Raw genomic sequence first — 23,793 nt, 5'->3', positions numbered from 1 at the left:
GAAATTGCAAACTAACCTCTACCCTGCCTTACGAAGGAATAGACCAATCTAATTCAGGAAATAGCAGTATTTAACTTACTTCCCACCGTACAATTCAAGAAAGCTTTTACAAATATGCTTCTTGGGTTGGTCCAAACATGCTGAATTGTAAAACCACATAAAAATAAGCCCCCAAAGCCATATACATCCATCTGCACAGTGGTATGAGTTGCTTCTCCACAATATGGGATGATGAGAATTTTCCCCTTCAATTTCTGGTAAGCTCCAGTATCTCAGGTGTTAAAAGGATCTAAGTGTTCCCTTGGCTTATGCCCAGAGTTGGCACTTTTAGCATTTCAGAAGCTACAGGTTTGGAAAAAAACCAAAACAAAAATCTAAACCACCACACACACACAAAACAAAACCCCCCAAAATAAAAACAAACAACAACAACAAAATCCACCAAAAAATCATTCAAAATCCAAAACCTCAACATCCCAAAATGCAAGAGCAGCAGAACCTAGCAATCATCCCAGAACTTCCAGGACCAGATCTACACACAGTTAAGGTGCAGGCCACCCTTCCAAGAAATAATGGTGACTTGTGAATTGAAATAATGAGAAACACAAACATGAGACTTTGTGTTTGCCAAGTAATGCCAACATTCCTCAGTATTTTGAGGAGAAAAACAAAGGCTACATCCTAAGTCAACAGTATTTTATGGACTGACAAAGTTCAAACCTAGATTTCTCTTTTATTTCCCTGTGTACAGTCACTTCAATTGTAGCACTGCAGGCCCTCTAGAAATGTTCACATCACTGTATTTTGGTGCTCAGACTCACCCTCAGAAGCCCAGATGCCACATAAAGGCAGCTCCCAAAGTTCAGCATTACGAATATCCCCTTACGTGTACATCTGCAAGACACATTGTGCATTCGTTTCTGCCCCCTTTTCTGTTTCTGCACAGTGGAAATCTAGAGAACAGAAGCAACAAGAAATCTCAACCAACACTCTCTTGCTGCCTACCCACAGGAAGGCAGGAAGCTTAAAAACTGAGCAAGGAGGAGCCTGAATGCCAAAAACGCAATTCGCTATAGATTGGCCCTTTGCCTGAAAGACAGAAGGAGGAACACCCAGTGTCTGCACTGGCACAAGATACATACCAGAAAACTGAAATTCAACCCATGCCAAGTTACATTTGAAAAGCTAAATGTACATAGGCCAGTGAAAACAAAATTAGATGGGAGTTCAGGGTAAGGAAAATTAATAAAACAAGTTCAGTTTTGCATGAAAGTCAGCTTAGAAAGACAAACTGAAAGTGAAAGAGATTAGTAAATTTTTTCATGCCAAGAATCAGATGAAAATCACAGTTGCTGAGCTCTTCAAGAGAGCATTGAGGAGAACCAACATCAAGCCATCTTCATTTGAACAATATCTTTGAAGTTTAAGTACTAATTATTCTGAACATAGCAAAGATTAAACTGCTGAGATACACTATGCATTCCCACAGCCCTCTGATAATGTTACAATGGCCACTCCCTCTTCATCTTTAAAAGCTCAACTTATCCTTTTAAATTATGTCTAAAAATAAGCAAATAAAGAGCTGCCTACAAATATCTGTTTCTTTGAGTTTATAGTCACACAGCACTTGTGCTCAGCAGATGGCTAACTCCCAAGACTTACTAGGTTCCATGCAGCTCCCAAACTGCAGAACCTTCCTAGTGCTTGTCCAAGTGACAATGAAAACAGAAAAAAACACCAGCAATACTGCCATTCTACAATTGACACCATTAAAGTTCTTAAAACTAACCATAAGTTTTAAATACCACTTTGCTGCATTTCCAGAAGTGCATTTTAATGCTTCAAAGGCTTATTGAAAAGCTAAGTGTCACTCAATTTTCCTCTCTCTTCACACCCTTCCCTACTACTGTAACCAGTTTTTACACTGCATTTTCTGGTTAACATATTCATACAGCCCTTTTCAGGAAATGCTTGGTGAGAAAAGGTGTGAAGCAAAAGGGAGGGTATCTATGCACGATACTCTGAGCATAAGGAAGAGCACATAAGAGCAGTTAAATTGTTTAAATATGCACTGCAACACAGTGAAGTGCACGAGATCAAACGGCTGCACAACAGAATGAATTCTTTTTCTGCTTTCTTGTGCATGTAGTTTTTTTGGCTTTTTTGTTTCTTTATTTGAGGAGGATTTTTTTCTGGGTTTTTCTTTTTCAGGACATAAAAAAGACACTCTAAGTCTTCATCCTGAAGGATACCACTGTTCTCAGTCTTCCTTCACTCTTAAGACAGCTCCATCTCTGGCTGGATGCTGTCCTTCACACACCCAGTTAACACTAAATCAGGCACCTTCTGATTGCACTTGGTGTCTGATTCCAGTTACCTGTCCAGACACCAAGTGAGCATTTACCTCAATGCCACCAGAATACTTGAGATAACTGAAAAGTCCTTTATATAAGATATACTACTCATGACACTTAAAATATACCACCTAGACACCATATAGCTGCCAAAAGCTCCTGACCTTCCAACAAGATCTATCTTTCATGAACCTTGAACTTGTATCTCTTCATTCAGAGATGGAAAAGCAACCCTCCACAAACAGGGGAATAGAAAGGGATCAAGTAGGGGAAAATTTAAACAGCTGCACTGCATCCTTTCTCTTGCTGCAACTCAAGAGTTGATACAACTTTGCCCAAATACAGAAAAGCCAGGATAACACTTAAAACACTATTTTTATCCAAATCCTTTCTTCCAGGCCTATGGATAACAGGAGGAAACATGGCTGCTGTATTTCTGTAACTAACTGCAGCTATTTCTGAATCTAATGAAACAAGAGAATTATATCTAGTTGAATTGGATCACCCAGTTAATAGGGATGAGAAAAGCAGCTCCACAGCATCACCACCAAGACAAATGTTTAGCACTTCCAGCTCCCAGTTCCAAGTATTCATAGAATGTAAACCACTCAACACTCCTGTCACATAGTCAAGGCTCCAGGTCTGCAAAACTGAATTCACTGACACTGCATTTCAACAGTATTTATCTTCTCAGTGCACTACATACTCAGATGCTTTGGGTGGGTGATTGAAGCAAGCAAACAAAAACAGAAATCCCAAAACCAAACAACCAAAAAAACTCCAAACAAGCCAACAACAACCCACACACAACACAACCACCCTGCCCCACACACAGGCCATACTGTATCTCTTCTGATCACCTTTCACTCAGGAACAAAGGTTCAGAGTCTGCATTTGGTCCTCTGAGTACCCAACAATGTTCAGACTGACAAAGAGAGACCTCTAATGCACTTCTAGTGGACCAAGCCTTCTGTCTCATCCTGATGAGCTGCTAAAAATTATGCATTAAAGAAAGAAAGATAATCAAAATTACTCAAACTTCCACAATCATCAAAACATATTTCTCTGCACCCTTACATTTGTTCTTTTCCTCCAGGGAAGTAAACAAAAGACATACTAGAACATCACCTCTAGTATTTGAAAATAAAAAAAGCAAAACAAACATACAAAATTAGCCACCCCAACAGAAATAATCTCTTACTTGTGCTAGCTATAGAAAGTGCCAAAGTAACTTTAAAATAAGCCAATCTCGTCAAATGTTAGCCATTCCCAAGAGATGCCAGTTGGATACATTTATTAATTTCAATAAATAATCTTGACATGCCCCACACTGTCATTTAAATGCTTCCAATAATAATAGTCTAACAGTTTTCTTGCAATGTCATCCTGCTTATATAGAAATTAACATCAATTTCAAATGAAGATGCAGTCACATTCCAGTGACAGGGACAACTTATGTACGCTTACTTTCAGAACTGTCCCTGAAGTATTTAAAGCCATACACAGTGAAGAACAGTAAAAATCCCACATTTAAAACAAGTCTCTATATATTTGCTCAGTAACCTGAGTAACTTAGCACAACTAAGTGGTAAACTACACTAACATGGAACTACTGATTCACCAACCTCACATCAAAACTATTTTTGTCAGGAAAAACCGTATGCCAGTTTTTAAACACGCAAGTCACACTGCTAATTTTGAGGCACCCAAATGAAAGCTTATTTCTTGCCAAAGCACTTGCTAGAGAACAGATTTGTTTGGCTAACTTCTAGAAGACAGATTTATCCTTATACCAGTATTTTAGTATGGCAGTAATGGCTTTTTCAGCACCATGACCCATCTAACATTCCTTGCAAAGGCTGCCAGTCCCAGTAGGTAGCCTAACATGGGAGAATTTTGTTTCTACAAAATTCACGTTACTTGGGCTGCTCAGTACTCCAGCCCTCAAATTTTTCATGTCACTACAGTATCAGAATTACAGTAGAAACCCAAAGTACTTAGACAGCTTTATCACTACAAGTAATTAAATGCTTATAGTGTACAGCTACAGCAGTAATTGCACAGTGTGCAGCACTTTTGAATTTCCATTCTGATTATAGAGCGTGAAGCTCCATGCATCCCTCAAATACCTGAGAAGTCCAATTTGACAGTAATAGATATCCATACACAAATGCAATCATATTTAACATACATTTAGAGAAGCTCACAAAAATAAAGCTACAACTACTCACCTCGGATGGTTCCCCAAACAACTGTTCCTGAAGACCTTACTAAACAATTTCAACACAAGCATTTTCTACTCTGCACCCCCCAGCATCTCACCATCAAAGGAAAAAGACCACTGAAAACCATCATGCTGCTTCCAAGAGACACTGGGGGCACCTCTACAATAGCAAAGCTGTCTGGACTATTCCATGTCTAAAACAACTGCCATGAAACTTGACTAGCCAGAAGAGGAAAACAAAAACAAAAAAAGAAAACAGAGAACCCCAAACCATCAACTTGGAAATATTTTAAGTAAGCCACTTTGACTACAACAGGTGACTTGCCTTCTCCCAAAGAAAACTGAAAATTCCCAACACACTTCACCACACTAAATGGGAAATGATCAAACAATGCCTGCAGACATGTCTTTGACACTATCCTTTCATAAACAAAAAAATAATTGATAGCCCTATCTCCCTCAAGGCTGAAACTCTGTGAACAATTAACTTCAAAACAAGACCCAAGTAACAGCAAAAATAAATCCAAGTAGGGAGCACAGCAAAAGTAAAACACAAGGAGGATACTGTAGTTCAGCTCAAATTGTCACTCTGACACCTTCACTTTTGTTCCTAGAATATTAACATTCATTCCAGTTTGTATTCACTGACATTTTAAACCTCACTATTTACATACAAATATCATTTAAAAATAATAATTCTAACTGTCTTCAACATCCTGAGTCCTATCAGTGGCATCTCAGGCCATCAAACCACAAGAAAATCTGTATATGCCAGCAGAAAATGAAGGTAAAAGGCCACAATCAAATCACACTGCAGATTTGAGCTACACCAGTCTGTCAGGCAAGACAGAACAATCTCACACCTACAACAGAGCATACAGCTGTACTCTTCCCTGCTGCTCTGCTCATCTACTGAAAATTCACAAAGCAAACTATCCAATGCAGAATGGCAGGACATAGGGAGGGAAGTAAAATTTGTTTACCAGAACCGATTCTGCATAAATCTTGGACATGTATACCCATTCATATACAATTAAACAGGTAAATAAAGCACAAGAAGAATCATTCCTTTTGTATTAGGTAAATAAACAAAGGATAACAAGAACAGTTTTTCATTATTACATTTTTCAGACTTACCTGGTCTTTTTCATGGGGTAATAGGCTGACAGGTGGAAGGGAAGCTGGGAAGGTGCTGGAGTATTTTGGAGCTCCTTTGCTTTCCAAACTGCCATAATTCACCCTATACTGAGGACCATCCTTCAGTAACCTCCCATTGTTCACAGCACGTTTGGCCCCCAGCCGCAGCCTCTGCTGAAAGGCAGGATTGTTGAAAATACTTGCTAGGTCATTTTGACTTCTCAAATACTTTTCTATGTTTTTCAGGGAGGAGCCATTAGGTTCTTGAAGCCCTTCAATTGCTCTTCTCAAGAGTTTATTCCAATCCACATTACGAAGCTCATTACAAGCTCCTCTAGATCCCTTAACAGATTTAGGAATAGTGCCAGGTTTAACACATGAAAACCGTCCAGGATTATCTGGGTCCTTGTAGGATGCAAGACCTTTGTTAGTGACTTTAAGAATAGAACCATCTTGAACACTAAGTTCCAACTGTTCTGAAACAGTCTTCTTATCTAATCCATGGGAAGCACAAACAGCATGACATATTCTCTCTTCAGAAGGCCTTTGCTTTTGCTTTTTAACTTTTTGTATAGCTTCCAGAATCCACTCCGTATAAAGAGGGTTGGCAAGTTTTACCATGGTTGACCAGTAATTGTTTCCAGCCAAGAGTTACCCATAGAGGTTCCTCCTTATCCTTATAGCAGATCTTTCAGATGCTGTTCACACCTCAAACACAAATGAAAGGATTCCACACACTGCTTGGACACATGGCAAAAACATCCACCCTGAGGAGTCGGTAAAAGCAGAGAAATACCTCCTGACTGAAACTTTCCAATTATGTTACTGTTACTGAAACGTAGAAGGGGTTCATCTGTGATGACACTGGTACCTCCTTAAAAGAAAGTTTGTTGCAACCTTTAAAAAGAAAAAAACAAGAGGCAGGGAGAGAATACAGTTAATGCTGAAGTATTAAAAACTAAAAACGCATTCAGACATGCATTCATACTATAGATGCTGCAGTATATAAAAATCTTTGTAATTTTATATGAAACATTTGTCAGTTCCCACCCCACACCAAACAAGTCACCATAAAATCCTTCTGCTTTTCATAACAGTCAGTGGATTTAGTTTTCCTAAATTCCATCACCCCAACACTTAACCTAGTAGTGACCTGTCGGACAATTTCCATTCAGTCAGGGATCTGAAAACACTCTCTAAAACAAACTGCCTCCAGATCATTTCTACATGGGTTACACATGCACTGGAAAACCCAAACGAACAGAAAACCAAACCCCAAGCAATGAAAGATAAATTATTAACCACTTCCAATTCTTACAGTATCCTGTCTCTAAGTGTCCTCCCATGTTGATTACACAACTCAAAAATCGAAACCAAAGATATCAGAACCAAGTTACAAGTATCAAATCCTTCATTAATATTTAGGTACCCTACAAAACCAAAAGGCATCACAAAAGCACTTCTTATTTTACGGCGTGCAGCACAGAGGCATTTCTGATACAAACCCTTCGGAATAGAAATGAAAACAAAATAACAGGAGGCATCTTCACATAAACAGGTTGTCAGCACAAAGATGCATAAAGAAATCACATTGAAAAACGTTTTATTGACTCACAGTTTTTTTACAAACTTCTTTTTTTACTTATTATGGAATACATCACTCCAATGGAAAATTCAGTGGCTACAAAAACTCATTAAAGAAACCCAAAAGAACATCTTGATGAGGAGTTTATTCATTCTGGGAACACATGAAAAAAATAAAACCATTTTAAAGTCTCACAAATTAAACTTAGACAGGAGTTGCATAATGAATAAACAAATATATTTGAAGTATGAGTTTTTCCTGCCATGAAGTATGAGAACTTTTGAAGGCATTCACAGAATTGCAAAATTACTTCAAATCAAAGGAAAACAAAAAACAGAAGAGAAAAAAATTCCTTCTCAGTACATGGGTTATCTTGTAAAGTAGAAGATTCACCAGTTTCATAGCAAAAATTTGAAACTAGTTAATATGCAAGTATATTTGTAAAGCTATGGCAAGCAACCTACAGATAACAAAATCATCTATGATTACACAAGTCCTGGACCCCATTTTTTTATATGTCTATTCTAGCCATCCTGAATTTAAATCATGTTCAAAAACTTGAGTAAATTATAACTAGGAAAAAATATTTGTGTAGTCTATCCTGAACTGATACAGTAATCTAAATAATTTTCAACTTCATAAAAAGATTCCTCTGCAACTACTGAGATAATAGAGTACTACAATATATACTTTTGGCCCTAAACCTCTTTTGTCTTCTACCCCTTGAAAACATCTTTAAATATAAATTCCAGCTCATGTTTCACACATTATTATACCTACACAACAGAATTACTAACAGAAGTGCAGCTAGTTACTGGTGAGTATAAAATTTTTCTATACCCAAACAGTCAATAGTAATCAATTCATTTTATGACTCTGTCCTTCTCAAATCTGATCAAAGCTTAAACAACTTCAGATTTCTAAATATGAAAATTTGAGTGACTGCCAGACCGAGACACATTCCTGATGCAAATGCAGGGCCTAAATGCCTAACTTGCTCACATACTGAACCCTATTGATCTACATGGGTTGGTGGATCCTGTTTCTTGCTTCCAGACCGTACTCATGGAAGCTGAATTTGATAACAGTTTTGTGCATTTCAAGTATCTGTAAGCAAACAATAACTTGTTCTGTAAACAGACCTTTCTTATTTACTCCAGCTAGCAAAAGCCATTCTTTCCCTAACAGAATTGTTTATACTCACTGTTTTCAGATAATTCCAAAATAACACCATAGCTACAAAATGCAGACAAATATAGGGAAGGAAAGAGTTTCCATGGTATTATAAATCCTACAAATTCTCTCACAAATCTGACACTGAAAATTCAATAACACAGCAAAGCAGAACCCTATATATAGTGGAGGCTCACTCACATTTAGACTATTTCATACACTCTTCCTATAGATTTGAAAGTTCTCTGTAGTTACATATAAAGCCCCAGATTCCTAGAAAGCTACTTTTAAAGTTATTTAGCTAGTGTGTTCCACTCTAAGTCTTAATGAAGACAGTCAAAACTTAATTAAATGCTGAACACTGCATTTGCTGAGTCAGACATACTTGTCTCAGTTTTACATCTACTGCAGTACTGTTATATTAAATTTCATACAAGCAACCACATCACTTCCATTAAATTCCAGAACACACAGTACAGGGTCTGTTCCAAGCTCCTGGACACTGATGAACATTTCAGTATAAATGCTATAACATGTGGGTTACAGGAATTTTTATTGGCCAATGACTGTGGCAAAAGGTTAGCATAAACCTATATCTTCATATAAAGTCTACTGCTTGGTACAGAAATTTCACAGCCATATACATTCAGAACTACATTTTTACTTATTTACTTAAAACTCCTTACGTGCAATACAACCTCCTGCATGCTAGCACCTACTAAATCAACTCCAGTGGAGTGGATCAGCAGGAACAGAGTTTCCAATGCACTGGACAGGATATTTCAGGAGCAAAAATCAAGACATCTTAAATAGACACCTTCCAACAGTATCCAAGCGCACTCTGTCTTAAGGAATCATGCAGAGTGCATGCAAGCCAAGTTTTAAATTGTTTTGCCACAACTCAGAGCCTCTCTTACTCTGGCACTTGGGGTGCACATGAACTTGAAGTGCAGCCCCCTGACCTCCATGACTGCCATGCCAAAGCCTACCACACACTAGACACAGAATAACTCCTCACTAACAAACACCGTCCCCACCAAAACAATTTATATCCTGGAGCTATAAATTAAGGAGATCTTTCAGAAATCAAGACAGACTGATCCAAGATCAGCAGTACAGAAATACACACATTTACATGCAAAGTGATTAGATAAGACAAAACAAGTAGCTTTAAAAACAATCTTGCAAGATTCAATATAAAAGGATACTCAGAAATACAAAGTTACATTCGGGTTTCTAAGTTTAGAATGCAACTCTACCAAAACTACAAATAGGTGGCATACATCATTTAATATAAAAAGTGTGATGATTATCCAAACAGATTTTGAGGAAATACCATTTTAAAGAAGTCATTATAAATTAGTCTATTTAGGTATTCATGTCTATTTATTAATCTTCCTCCCCTTGTAATTAACTAACTTTTAATCACCATCAGCAGCGCTCATTCAATCACAAAATAGATTTTGCATAGTGTTAAATGCACAGGACAACTTCCAAGTTTTATGGCAAGAGCCAAGAAGTTCCTTCTACGTAATTTGTCATATTTCAACTTCCACGCTCTATGGCATCTTATATTGAAAATAAAAGCATTTGAGAAAGTTTGGCTGTACTCTATTACTGACCAAATCTATTAACAAGTCTGCCACTGAAGAGCTAGAGAACAGAAGCATTCGAGGGTGAAGTATAAGCCATTAGCTGTAAAACATGAAAAACCATCTCTAGTCAAGGCTTGTCCCTTTGCCTAGGTCATAAATTATCAGATAAATACAAAGAAGTTGCAAAATTTCAGCTTGGGATTTAGAATGAATGCCAATGTGCCCTTTATAATGCACACACCTATTGCACAGATGATTATAATTAAAGAAGGCAGTGACTGAACACTTCAATCTCAGGTGTCATCAGTAATCCTATAATCCTCTAATAAGGTGGTTTTCAGACTGAACTAGTACCTGGAATTGCTTCCAGGTGATCCAGATTGTGAAAACAAGTAGTGTAGCCAAAAAAAACAGCAACAAAAAAAGGTACACTTCTCTTCATAACCAAAACCAAAAGTTACTACACAAACATCACAACATACAATCTAAACGTTGGGGTTTTTTTTTAAATTAAGGAAAAGTCTGCTTCAGCTTTCATAAATGTAAAGGCAGTTAAACTTTTAAAAACTAAGGTTAACACAGCTATAAAAAAAAAACAAAAACGAAAAGAAAGGGGTGAGGAGAAGATGCAGCCAGGGGAAATGACAGCAACTTGTGCAACCTGCCGGTGACCTGTGAAGCTCAATCTCACTCTGCTCCTTCCTACCTGCTCTGCACACACTCAGGAGAAGCAGCAGCAGGCCAGCTCTCTGCTGCAGCATCAGGGTCAGGTAAGGATTGCAGCAGAGGAGGAGGAAGAAGAGAAGACTGCCATTGCATTCCATTTTTGCCATTTTTCCTTGCTCCAAGCCACTACTTAGAATTCTGTAGCTAATCAACTCTGTATTCCACCCCCATCTCAATTAATGATGCAAAATAGACAACACAGTTGTTTTCCTATTGCAAAAGACATGGACCTAGAAAGAAATGGGGAGAAAGCAGATCCTGGTAAGGACTCCCATCATGCATATTCCTCTTAAAATTACTCAGGTCATGAAGCCAGCTACTGTATTATTCTTTACACAACATACAGTTTCCAATAATAAGAAAGGGCAAGGACACATCTATATGCTTTAAAAATACAGATATGTAGACACTAGAGTAACTTCAAAACTGCACCAAAGACTCGGGGGTGTGGAGAGAAGAGTGGCACATGTGAAACGAACTGATGGAAGTGCTTGTGCTCTGAGATACCCCACAAGCTTCTCTGAGATCATACACTTAAAATCATTTCACAACATGACAGCAGCAAGCGCCACCAGAGGAAACGGCATCAGCACAACATGACAGCAGCAAAATCACCCAAATTCACCTTTCCCACCTTCTACTGTGGAAGTTCTGAGCACTTTAAAATACAGTACTAGAGAACAGCAGGAAATATAGGAAGGTAATATTCACTGCCAAGAGTTCACCTGGAAAAAGGTGAGCTGAAAATACTTCTTCTTGGGAGCGTGGTTTTCAACAGCAAGGGTGGGTATCCGTCTGCCCTTGCCAGAGGGGGTTATTTTCAATGCCCAGTGACAGAGTACGAGAGGTGAGGTCCGGGCAAAGAACACACAACGTGAACATCACTTCCAAAACGTGGCACTGCCAGCCTGGACTATTCCCCACCCCAACTTACTCAAGGTTTTCGCAGTATTAGCCCAGCCACGGAGATGTGCAACGCCTAGAGCCTCGGGCCAAGGCATTGTTGCGTTCGAAGGGGCCAAGCCGGGGCTGGCTCTGCGCCCTGCCCGCCCTGCTCCGGGCTTTGCCATTGCCGAGGCGGGAGCCCCCAGCCCGCAAGCTCTGCCCCGGGCACGGCGACCCGCGGCCAGGGCAGCCCGGGGCCGTGCTCGCACTCGCACCCGCACCGCGGGGCGCCGGGCGGGGCCGGGGGCGGCGGCCGCGCGTCCCCCGCGGGAGGCAGGTGAGACCCCCCCCGGTTCCACTCACCTCCGCGGGGGGAGGAGCCTCCTCCGGGCGCCGCAGCGGCTCCCCCTGCTGCCGGCTCTTCCGCCGCTCCCGCCGCCGGGCCGCGCCGGGCCGCCTGCCCCGCTCCGCGCCGCCCGCGGCCGCCGCGACCGCCCCGCTGCCGCCGCGCGCGGCTCGGCGCACCTACGCCGCCATTTTGTCTCGCCCTGTTGTACTTAACGTGAATCCGACATGACACTGATTACAGCCCAATGGAGGCTCATTAAAACCTTACCTACCCCGCGCCCCGCCCACCGCCGCCCGCCATTGGCCCGCGCCGCGCACGCCGCTGCGCGCTCACGGGCCGGGGGGGGGGCTGTCCGTCACCCGCCCACAGCGGCCCCGTCCCGCCCAGCAACCGGCTCGGCGCTCCCATTGGCGGGCAAGGCCTGTCAATCGCGCGGCGCGCCCCTTCCCTGCGCGCTCAGCGCCGCCCACCGGCAGGAGGGGGCGGGGCCGGCCGCTGACACTGGCCGCCGCCGCCGCCACACACTCGCGCGCTCCGCCCACCCACCCGCCTCACGGGTGGGCCTCGGGCGCTCGCGATTGGTCACAAACCGGGAGCGGGGACGGGGCTTCTCGCAATCCCGCCCTCCCGTTGGCTGCCGCTGCCGCCCGTCCGCCACCCCCCGGCCTCCTCACCCCCCCTGCCACCGCCCCACCCGCTCGCTCCCGAAGTTTGTTCGGGAGCGCGAGCGCTGCCGAGACACCGGCGGCGGCCGCCTGAACCAGCTCGGCAGGGCGGGCGGGCGCGCCACACACACTAATGAGCCGCCTTAAATATTGAGCGTCACGCGCGTGCCTCGGAGGCTGGCACTCGCCCGGGCGGGCGAGATGGAGCGGCGTGCTCGCAGCATTACCCTCCCAAGGTGCCTGGCACTGGCAGCCGCTTATCGCGCACACACACACCCCGCACCGCCGAGGGAGGGAGGAGGGAGTGGAAACGGGGACGACGACAATGACTCCCGGCTCTGCAGCCACATGCAGGTCCCTGCAAGTTTCGCCATGCGAAGCACAGGGACTTCTCTGTCAACCCGTCTGCGAGGGAACAATTGCCGCCTCAGAAAGACAGGGTGGGAACATGCAACACAAAAACCTCAGCCATCCCCTGCTTCCCTCCGCCACTCCATTCCCCCTCTCCCCACCCCATCCAGCCCAGCCATCACCCCCTGCTGCTGCTCCCCCTCCCCTGCAAAACGCAGAGCATTGCAATGCATTTACCCAGCGCAAGTGTCTGCAAACACGTGCATCAGCCTCCGATGCTAAAGGAAAAAAAGTACCCAGCCTAGTGACAAGCCCCCTGCGCTGGGAGCGGGGAGGGAAAGGGGGTTATTATGGCAAATTGCAGCCTGTCACCCAATGCAAAACAAACCCCATCGCATGCTCCCTATTATCCCCGCATAAACTCCTGGGAATCTAACCTCCGATGCAGGTTCCCCCCTTTGCTTGCAATGACCTCCTTTCTCTGCCCGTGTGTGTTTCTGCAGCAGCGGTTCCTGCGGAATGTGCTGCCCCTGAAACGCGATCGCGGCTCCTCTCTCTCTCTCGCTCGCTCGCTCTCTCCGCTCTGTCTCTCGCTCGCCCGCTCGCTCTCTCTCCTGGCTGCAAGCAGAGCCAGGAACACAACAACAACACAGCCTCCCCCCACCCCCTTCCCCAAACACATACACACTGAAGAGACCCAGCCAGGAGAGCCAGACGAGCCGGGGAGGGGGTGGAGGGAATCCCCAGCCAGCGGATTGATTGCACCAGTTACCTTCCCTAAGCCCCTCCGCGAGAGGGGAAAAAAGAAGATGAATACAGAGAGAATACCTTGTCTCCCCTCCTCCTCCTCCGCGGGGCTCCTCTTCTCACTCCAAAATACTAAAAGGTGGACGGGCAGATCAGACACACGCGTTCGGCTCTCGGCGGGGGAGGGGAGCCACGCGAGCAATTATCATTAATTTAGAAATTAAAACAGAAACCCACCCCAGACCTCCAGCCTCCCCGGTGCGGGCGGACGCAGATTGCGAGGACTGGTGCTAAGACACAGGACCTGATAACAGCTAATTGAAAGGTTAATCTACATAGGCTGTGACAGAAGAGGTCCCTCCCCACTTTTTTATCTGCTGTTGGCAAGTGGGAAATTGAGCTCCCCCCACCTTTTCTCCCTCAAAAAAAAAAAAAAAAAAAAAGAAAAAGAAAAAAAAGAAAAAGAAAAAGAAAATAAAAACGAAAAAAAAAGAAAAAAATTAAAAAATAAAGGGGGAGAGAGAAAGGGGGAAAGGCGATAAAGTTTGGGGGGCGGCGCGTCCCCTGGGCGGGAAGGCGGCTGCGGGGGGGAAGCGGCCACCGGCGCCTCCCGGGGGCCCCCAGCCGCCCTCGGGGGGTCGCGCCGGCCTTTAGGGTCCTACGCGGGGCGATGTGACCTGTCCCGATGGGAGCCCCCCAAGGGCAGCCTTTGGGGCTTGAACGCTCCCCCGGGCCGGGGGAAGAGGGCTGTGCTTGAGCCTCCCATAATTAGTGTGAGCGATGGAAGCAGCGTGAACAAATCACAGATGTTGTCCTCCCGTTGAGTTTGTACATGTAACAAGATGTTGCGAGGAATTTATATTAAAGAACAAGGTGATAACACGTACGCACTTAAAGCTCGGTTTTCTCCACGCTGTCTTGACCGGTGATGCCAAAGGCCTCTCACCATGTCAAAGTGTTCAGCAATCATGGAATATGCTGAGTTGGAAGGGACCCATCAGAACCATCGAGTCTTACTCCTGGGTTTGAATACTCCTTGTGATGGTTTTCTCACCTGTGGCCAACAAACAGCACTTTTCACCCAAACATCACTTTTTACCCAAGCATGGCACGACAGAATACCATGGGATCATCCCACAGGGTACCACACAAGGGAGGGAAAGGCAGAGTACCTACCTGAGCATCTACTCAAGCAGGCACAGCTTGACATTCCCCATCTTCCCAAACTTGATTGTTCCAGACGTCTCCTCAACATCCTCTTTTCCACATCTTGTGCATGACATGTTGTGTTAGGTGCCTGCCTGCAAAGTTTTCTAAAAATATCTGGTCCTGAATAAGAAAATATAAAAGTAAAATTAAAAATAAAACTCCTTAAGAGTGGGTGGAAAATGACCTTCTACAATAAATTATGAAGGTCTTCCCTAGATGATGCACTGCATGTAGACTAGTAAGGAAACAATGTTTCCAAAATAATAATTTTAAAAAACCATTAGGGTTTAGTGCAACTTCTTTCAGAGTCAGTTTCTGGAGTTACTGTGTAAGGAAGCTCTTTGGTGATGTTTCAGAGCACTGTAAAATTGTATGACCTACTTACAGAAAGCTACCGGGTGAAAATAATATTCCAGCATGTATCTATCACACCATAACCATTGACTGAGGTTTTAGTCTTTTAACTGCCAGATGCAACCTTTTAAACATTAAGAGGGAAATTGAAATGTGTAGTGACCTAATACTTGTTGGAGAATCCGTCAAGGTTCATGTATTATGCAGGACCTGGCAGTGATTTAAAATAGTTTTTAAATTATTGGAAATGTTATAAATCATTTCAGCACAATTTGTAGCACAGCGTCACATTTGCAACACTATTCGGAATGTTGTGTCAACATTTCCATCAGAAACTTTTTTTTTTTTTCCTCGGGAAATTTACAACTTGGTTAGTGGTAAAAACATAAAAATAATTTCTTGAAACTGAAACTTGGCATGGCCTCATCCCAGTTCAGGAAACAAAACACTGGAGAAAACTCGATAATATGTTTGGCCATTCTGGAATTATGAGTGTGTCGTGAAGACATAAGTAACAGCACAGAGAAAAATCATAAAAGTCTCTGGTTTAAATAATTCCATTCTTTCTTCTCCATTTAACTCTTTTCCTAAAAATAAATTTTATAGGATGATATGTCATTGGGTGTTGTGTTCCAGTTTTTAACATACTCAAGAACCTTTTGTTTAGAGAGAGAGTCCTATGGATCTTGACATTTACAGGTGTACCTGATACTATGTAAACTGAGAAGTTTAAGCACATGAACCTCTTTATACATGAATCATCGTCCAGCAAACTCAGATCCACTGTCACTGTAAATTATACTATTTTCCAAAATTATAACTTCAAAAGAGCTACATCATGGTAGTTCAGTTTGAGATAGTGCATCTTACACAGAGAAACCTAAGTACCTGGAATGCTTTGGATCTAACTGAGAATGTCTATAAGAATTTTGGTTGGTCATCTACAAAAGAAATATTTTTGGTTTATTGTATGAGAATGCCCTCAAGCCTATATTAAAAATATCCATGGAAAAGTAATAAGCCCATCAAGGCAGTGCAAACAATAAAATTTACACTTTAGTATGTCTTTTATGGGCAGAATTTGTGGGATTTCTCTCCCATAACTCCTAAAAACTGGTGAAGTATCACTAATTCCCCCAAGGAATAACAGGTGTCTAAACATTTATACATTGAATACTCATTCCATGTGCTAAAATCATGTCCTTAATGTTAAAAAAGAGTATCTAAAATCAAAATAACTTTCTCATGTATTCTTCTAGAAAGAACTACTTTGGCTAATTTCCCTTTGTTCTATTAGCCTCTTTGCTTTTGTATTTTAAATAATCTTATTTACAGGATTTTCGCCCCACACACCCCCTCCATGGAAAAATATATATTATTGTACATCTACATGAGTATGTAGTGAGCATATGCTTCTCCTCAAAAGTCCTTAGAATTATTCTAAAAATGCACTTACACTGCTATTTTTTGATCACAAGTGAGAGAAAGCAAGAAGTTAAGGGCTCTGCATGGTCTCAGTTAAATTCAGTTCTCAAAAATGAAAATCTGAAAATTACTGTATGGCTGTGGTGTAAGACATGCTGGAGACTACTGCTTAAATAAAGCCCAGACATGTGCAGAACAAATTCATCAGTGTACAAAAAAGAACATCAAATTAGAGTTTGAACACTTGCTTGAAATCAGTAAGAAAATTCTTGTGCATGAAATTACTGCCATATTAAGAATTTCCCTGTGAGGGCTTTAATCACTGATGCAGTTCCTTTAGAACTAGTGGGGCTGTTACATATTTAGAAACAATTATGCAGTTGTCCATGTTGGTATGGTGACAGATCCCTATTTATCTTTGGAGATGCTGGAGGGTAAAATCTTGGCCCTCATAGAAGTCTGGCAAAACATCCTATGACTTCAACCAAGCCAGGATGTTCCTTCTATTATTACCACACACAGCCACATATTTGACTACAGTCACCTGGAAATTTCATCCCCTGGCATATGCTGTTGAAAGAAGTGACCCAGGGGAGAAAAGTCATCCTAAAAGTGCAATGAGTTTCATCCCATAGTCATCCTGAGCATGTCCCTGCCTGGGAGCTGAATGCATGAATTCTTTACCTGCACCACCTCCTCTGATCAGCTCACCTGCCAGCAGCTTCTCTGCTACTCTAACCTTCAACCTCATACTCCTGTGGGACTAAAACAGCCTTTTCTTAATTTTTTTTTTAATTTGTGATATTTCCCCCCCCCCAAAGCCTTTTATATTTTAATTTAATCTGAAAGATTAATCCATGAAACTATGTCTGCTCTTCTGAGCACAAGCAGAATGCTTCTTGGTTTTTGTATGAGGATATGCATTGCTGCACACAACAGAGCATCACCACCCAGCTTAAGACCTACAGATTACATTAATATATACATTCATATATTTATATACACACAAAGTGAGTAACCTGTGGGCATGTTTTCTGATCATTTGCTGTCTCATCTATTACATTTAATCAAATTGAATAATAGTGTAAAATAGTCTCCTGCTGCCATTTTACTGATTCAGGTGCTTTTTAATTCCTGAAACTAGCAGATTATAAGGTAAATGCTATAGCAGTTTCAACTCAGGAGTTGTAATTGGCATAATACTGTAATTTGGAAATAAATGTTTGTGGTAGATCAGCTGTCATCCCACAGGGATGGAGACAGTGACTGTTTATAATAAATCCCACATGTTCCTTTCTACTCTGGCAAATATACCACACTGCTATATCAAAGTACTTTACAATCCTTAATGAATTAGTTCCTGTAAGAGCTTTGTTAGGTGAGTGAATATTATTTTTCTTGTTCCCCAACCAGAGATAGACAAAGTTTAAAGCAAAGTGGTTAGAAGAGGATGCTGGCCTCAGGAGCACTCTGGGCACCTGAGATCCAGTTTCAGAGGTCCTATGCTAGTTGTGGAGAAGAAACTGCTGGCCTGTTAACACACATTTCAGACCTTAGCAGGAGCATGTCTTTTTGCTGCATTAACTGTACTACATGTTAAAGCACCAATGGGATGAATAGAATTTGGGAGGGCAAAGGAAAACGCTAAAAGCAAAGACTGAAAAAACCAGGTGGCTTTTATACGTGACAATGTCTATAAGATGGTGCCTTTCATATATACGGTGTCTCACAGTACTTGATGTGGAGGTTCTATTTATGCATGATAAAGGATTAGTAGGTGATTAATAGATGTTTCAATAAGTGGCAATCAATTGTTATGGGTCCAATGGGTCAACAGTTCCTTACAACAATAGCTCATCATCATCTGAAACACCCTACCAATGTGTTTAACCTCTATATGCTTTACATTGAAACACCTGCTAATCTTGTGTTAAACCTCACAAATGGAATCTTAATATAATGTGTGACTCAAAACAAATTTGCTGGAGAAAAAAGGATTAGCACCTAGTCTCCACAGAAAATTGTTAGTTATAGCTGTACTGGATTTAAGTTTCTCCTTTTGCCATGTAAAAGGCACTGATATGACAGGAAGCATTTTGCTGCTGAGTGCAAGAGTGGTGTTTTCAAGGCTAATCCCAAGAGGAGGGCTGGGATATTGCTGGACTCTATACCAACCAGCATGACTGAACTTGATGCAGCCTTGTGTTTTTATACACATTACAGTAATACTTGGTGAGGACAGCTGACAAGATAAAGGATGAAATTGAAAATGAATAAAGATCAGTTTGTTCAGAGGTAGTGAAAAGTGCCATAATCAGGGGCTGCTCAGGTCCTTCTTGCTACTGTCCTGCTGTGTTTAGTTAGTCTGGTGAAAGGGGAGGATGCTGATGTTTGCAGGGGCCATTTTAACACCTCAGCTTGTCTTTGTGGGCTTTAAAGTAATTAACTCTCCAATCATTACCGGTTGACTTTGTCGACAGGTTTAGGTTTCCCTCCTGCTGTTCCCTTTGGGGATATTGGGTTGTCACTTTATGAGAGGGGGGATTCATTTTAAGGTTCACACCAAATCCCTTTCACAGCTTCTCAACAGCTCATTTTGTTCTCCATACTGCTGGAATATTCTCTTGGTCTCTGTTTAAATGAACATGACTTATATAACTTTTTCCAGATCGAACTGGACAAGCAAGGGGGAGGGAGAAGGGGAAGCTTCTCCAAAAAGGCAGGTAGCACACTTGCTAAGCCCTTCAGATGAAAAGAGGGCCATCCTCGGTACTTAGAAGTCAATAAAAGAGACTGCAAAGGCAGTTTTGCTAAATAAAGCTACTTTGAGCTGCGAAAGGATTCTGACAGTGCTTAATGTAACTGAAAGAATCCTCACAACTTCCAGCTGTGACATGGGTGTACTATATTATAGTTCAGTTTTAGCGAGGGGAAAATTTCCAGATCTGTGGTTGTTGCAATTTTTTATTGATCAAAGATTGCCAAGAAACATGGAGAGAAAAAGGTAGGAGAAAGCTTGATCATATTCTTGCTAATCCTATTCTCATCCAGTTTCCACTATATATTTTTTTAAATCCTATTAATAAGCTGAAGAAATAGTAATGACCAGAGAGGCTGCTACCAGCCACATAATTTGGAGATCCAGATTTGGTATATGGCAGCAGCAGAGTTCTAAGAAACGTGACTGATAGGCACAACGAGCACTTTGCAAACTCAGTGGACAGTGAAAACCCTCACCTACTGCAAAGCTGGTGGGAGTACTTACCCTTTGAACGTGTGCTCAGCATCTCCTGGCACACCAACATTCTCACCAAGGGTGGGAGTTTGGGAAATAATCTGTGTGCCAAACCAGCTCTGAAATTGCTAAACCCAATTGCTAAGCCCAGGCTTAGAAAAACCTTTGGTCTGCTCTGCAATGCTTGGAAATTGAGCAACATCCACTCTAGTCTTTTCTTTTTGCAGCTTGAACCAAGAGGAGTTTGACTGGTGTCGAGGACCACACTGCTATCTCCAGCTGGATTTTTAGTGGTGTCTGTATGATGTTTTCTTTACTTCCTTTGTTGGCAGCATTAGTTGTGAGGTTCCTTTGCTAAATAAAGCTTTGGCTGCACAAACAATTTATTTCAGTCACTTCCCATAGCTGCCGGTACTGCAGCAACTCAGGCTCTGTTAGCTAGACTAGAAGGCCTGTCAGAGTCAGGTGGCAATACACCACATCATTTCAAATACCCTTTCAGGAACCTTTAGATCTGCTGCTCAGTGCTCCCTTAAAAATTGCCACTGGCTTGCTTGTATTAGGGTTCCCAACCTGACTAACTCTGGTTGTTAAATTATCATCATGAACAGAAGGATTTTGTATTAAATATCCTTTGGGAAGGAAAATCTGAGTGAAAAGGGATTTGGAGGGCAGGAGAGACTTGTTTTTCTGTATCAGGTAATAAGAAAATGTAGAAGCTAGGAAGAAGCAAGGTAATCACATATCAATGTTGGAAATGTTAAGTGTCTTCTTCATATGCCTAGAACTACACAAACTGTCTCCTCAGGGTACACAGGAGAGGTACACAGCTGATGATTTATCAAGGTCCCAATTGCATTATCCAGAATAATGAATGCCTTTGTTTATTTAATAATAATAATAATTTTTTAAAAAGAAAAAAAAAAAGAAAAAAAAAAGGGAAGTTCTAGTTCTCAGCTGATGGCAGGACCTGGGCAAGCTGTGAGCTTGTTCCTTAGCGCTGGCCAGATCCCCTCTGTTCTCCTGATATTATTCCCCTTTGTTATTCGATATCCCACAGTGCCAGCTAAGTCAGGAGTTGTCACACTCCTCACTGGTGCAGCAGGATACAAAATAGCTGGGGGTGGGGAGGAAGACTGGAATGGTTAGGAGGTGGAAGGGAAAAGGCCTTTTTTTTGTGAAAACAGTAGCACCAGCTGCATCCTGCAAGTCGCTAAATTAGCCAGTCAGTTGTTTTTCTTTTAATTTTTGTGTGAATTCAAGAATAGGTTGTGGATGTCTTGGCAACTCATGAATGAGGCTCTTTATGAAAGAATTCACCTTGCAGAGGGGCTGCTGTCAGATGCACAAGCCTCTTTCCATTAATTAAGCTGCAGAACATCCCCTCTTTTTTTTTCTCTATCCCTCTCAACGCCTGGATAATCAGACCCTGTGTCTTTCTGTAACATCCACCACTGCCTCTCTCTCTCCTCACAGTATTTCACCCACTCTGTTAATTCTGGGCTGCCAGATTTTTTTTTTTTTAACACAGCTTATTGCTGCTAAGTGAGATATCATGCTGCCTGAGCTAATAACTAAGATGAATATTCTGCTCCACTGCAACTAGTAGCATTCTCTATGCTTTATCTTCGGTTGAAGGGTGGCCTAAGAGCAAAGTTGGATATTTTCAAAAGCTCAGCTGGGAGTTAATCAACTCTTATTGTTTTTCGACAGGAGCTGGATGCTTAACTTGCATGCAGTGAGTCTGAGTCATCCCCTGGATTGTCACCCACACACAAACAGCCCCACAGAGGGTGCACAGAACTTTTCAGGCATGCTAGAAATGACCAGCCATTAAACGTGTGTAAGCTGAACTGCACAGGTTAGGGAGTGATTACAGATGTAATTGTGCCTGAACAGACACTCTGGGGAGAGAAGGTGGGTACCTTCTCAGGAGCCTCAATCAACTCTCAGCTTTGCTGTGCCTGAACAAGATATGTGGCTGCAACTGAGCAGTCTGGAAGTTTTTTTAGTGGGGATATTTAGATACTCATGTCTGCAATTATGAATTTACACACCTGCTTCAGGGAATAATCCCAAATCTTCTAAAAAAATGAGGAGCTGACTATCATACCTTAAGTGTTTGCATGTTTGGGCTTAATTTTGCACGGCTGATTTAAAATCCCAGTCATTAGGAATAGAAAATATGTGTATGGTATTAATGACAGGCTGTTATAAATGACCTGTTCGTTTTCCTTCACTTCCAAGTAATGCTGAACATTAATTTCCTGCAAATGAAGCAATCTGAAGTAGAGCACACCAAATAATTAATCTTTGGAAACTCTGGACTAAATTAAAATAATTTGAAGTTAAATAAAGAGCTCATCTGTGGCCTCAGTGCTCTTTCTGGGAAGCAAGGGATACATAAAAGAATCAAAAAGAAAGCAAATACTGAATTACCTAACAGAAAAGGAATCTACAAATATATATAATAAATTCCCACATTACATCATAAAACTAACTTTCTCACAAATGCTATCATTGCCAAGACACATAGGAGACCTTTCAATTAGTAGCAAAAGTGAATAAGCAAGTGGGAAATTATTTGCATTGGACATATGCATTTTCTATTTTGGGGCTTGCTGGCCTGTTTGGATTTTTTAAAACGTATTATCAAATTATTGATTATACTGGAGGTCTCCGTATACTGAGAATCGGGTGTGGTAGTATTTAAATTACTGTTTAAATGGTAAACTAGAAATTCTCTTTATTAATTCAGGCATATTAAAGAATGAGCACTCATGATAAACTTTATGCTTTTATTAGCAAAAGTTGACTTTTTAATCCAATGCTGTAATTTGGTTAAAATTAAAACATAAGTAGAGTTGAAGAGTTATGTAAATTGAGAATATTCAGAAATATAAGAAAAATAATTCCATCTTTACTAGGTCCAGGAATAATTAATGTCTATATTTCAGAAAGGACAGTAAATAAGCCTACTAGTCCTTTGTTTCTTTAAGAGTTTCACTTGTCTTATTTTTTTCAATCTTTCCTTGGCTGTAAATCTACAGCTATCCCAAACTATCAGAGACAAATAGTCTAATGGGAAATAATATGGGTGAAGAGATGAAATATGAGAGTGGGCAGAAGGATCTTTTGAGTTTTAAAGGCATGGCATTGTATCTAAATGTGCTGAAAGCTCCTTGCTACAGTTTTCTTGTTTATAAAATAGGAAAGATATTAGTCTGGCTCTTGGCAAAGCTCAGAAATGCTCCTGTCTGTATAAATGCTGAGGATTATTAGAGAGAAGATGTTCAGCTTGGGAGTGGGGTTCTGAATATAGTGATGAACCCACTCAATTTCAATTGCTGCATATGAGCTTCTTTCTTCTTATAACAATTAACCTCTTAGAAAAGAATTAACACTGAGTTTACATGTTGACTCTACAGACATTGGATAATTGCTTTAAAAAAAATCATCTATAAGTCCAGGAAATTACATTTCTCCTTTTGCTTCTAAAATTACAAACTTCTGACTTCCCAGCTGGTAATGCAAGCAATCAAAATCAGGTCTCTTGAGTGCAGTTGCATGACACACATGAACAACAATCTCATTTCATAAAGAATTAACCCACAGCCAGCTACGTTAACTGGCTCCAATCCATGCCACAGAGCCTCCCTCTTCCAAGCACTGTAGCTCCTGCTTTACACAGGCAGAAATGCACTGGTGAAACAACAGCAAACCTTTTTGGAGTCCTACCCTAACAAAGCTCCCTGGCAGAGGGAAAGAGTTTGGAATGA

At 41.6% G+C, this 23,793-nt stretch overlaps 1 protein-coding gene across 7 annotated transcripts in view; it reads right to left on the bottom strand.

The window, feature by feature from the left end:
* Window positions 1-14,164, bottom strand: part of KAT6B (lysine acetyltransferase 6B) — a 103,582-nt gene extending 89,418 nt beyond the window's left edge. The window contains exons 1-2 of one of the 7 annotated variants that reach the window (XM_077183233.1): window positions 14,029-14,164; window positions 5,716-6,612 (exon numbers count right to left, since the gene is read on the bottom strand). In XM_077183233.1, coding sequence (XP_077039348.1) covers window positions 5,716-6,336 — 621 coding nt within the window. In that variant the 5' untranslated portion in view covers window positions 6,337-6,612; window positions 14,029-14,164. Of the gene's footprint in view, window positions 1-5,715; window positions 6,613-12,042; window positions 12,297-13,481; window positions 13,801-13,872 lie in introns of those variants that run through there. The other 6 variants (XM_054637292.2, XM_054637295.2, XM_077183235.1 and 3 more) reach the window with 6 other exon arrangements.
* Between the last annotated feature and the right edge of the window lie 9,629 nt (window positions 14,165-23,793).

Source organism: Agelaius phoeniceus, chromosome 9 (assembly GCF_051311805.1).
Source record: "Agelaius phoeniceus isolate bAgePho1 chromosome 9, bAgePho1.hap1, whole genome shotgun sequence".
Lineage (NCBI taxonomy): Eukaryota > Metazoa > Chordata > Aves > Passeriformes > Icteridae > Agelaius > Agelaius phoeniceus.
The sequence above is the reverse complement of the archived record's forward strand: the minus strand, read 5'-3'. Positions and strand labels throughout refer to the sequence as shown.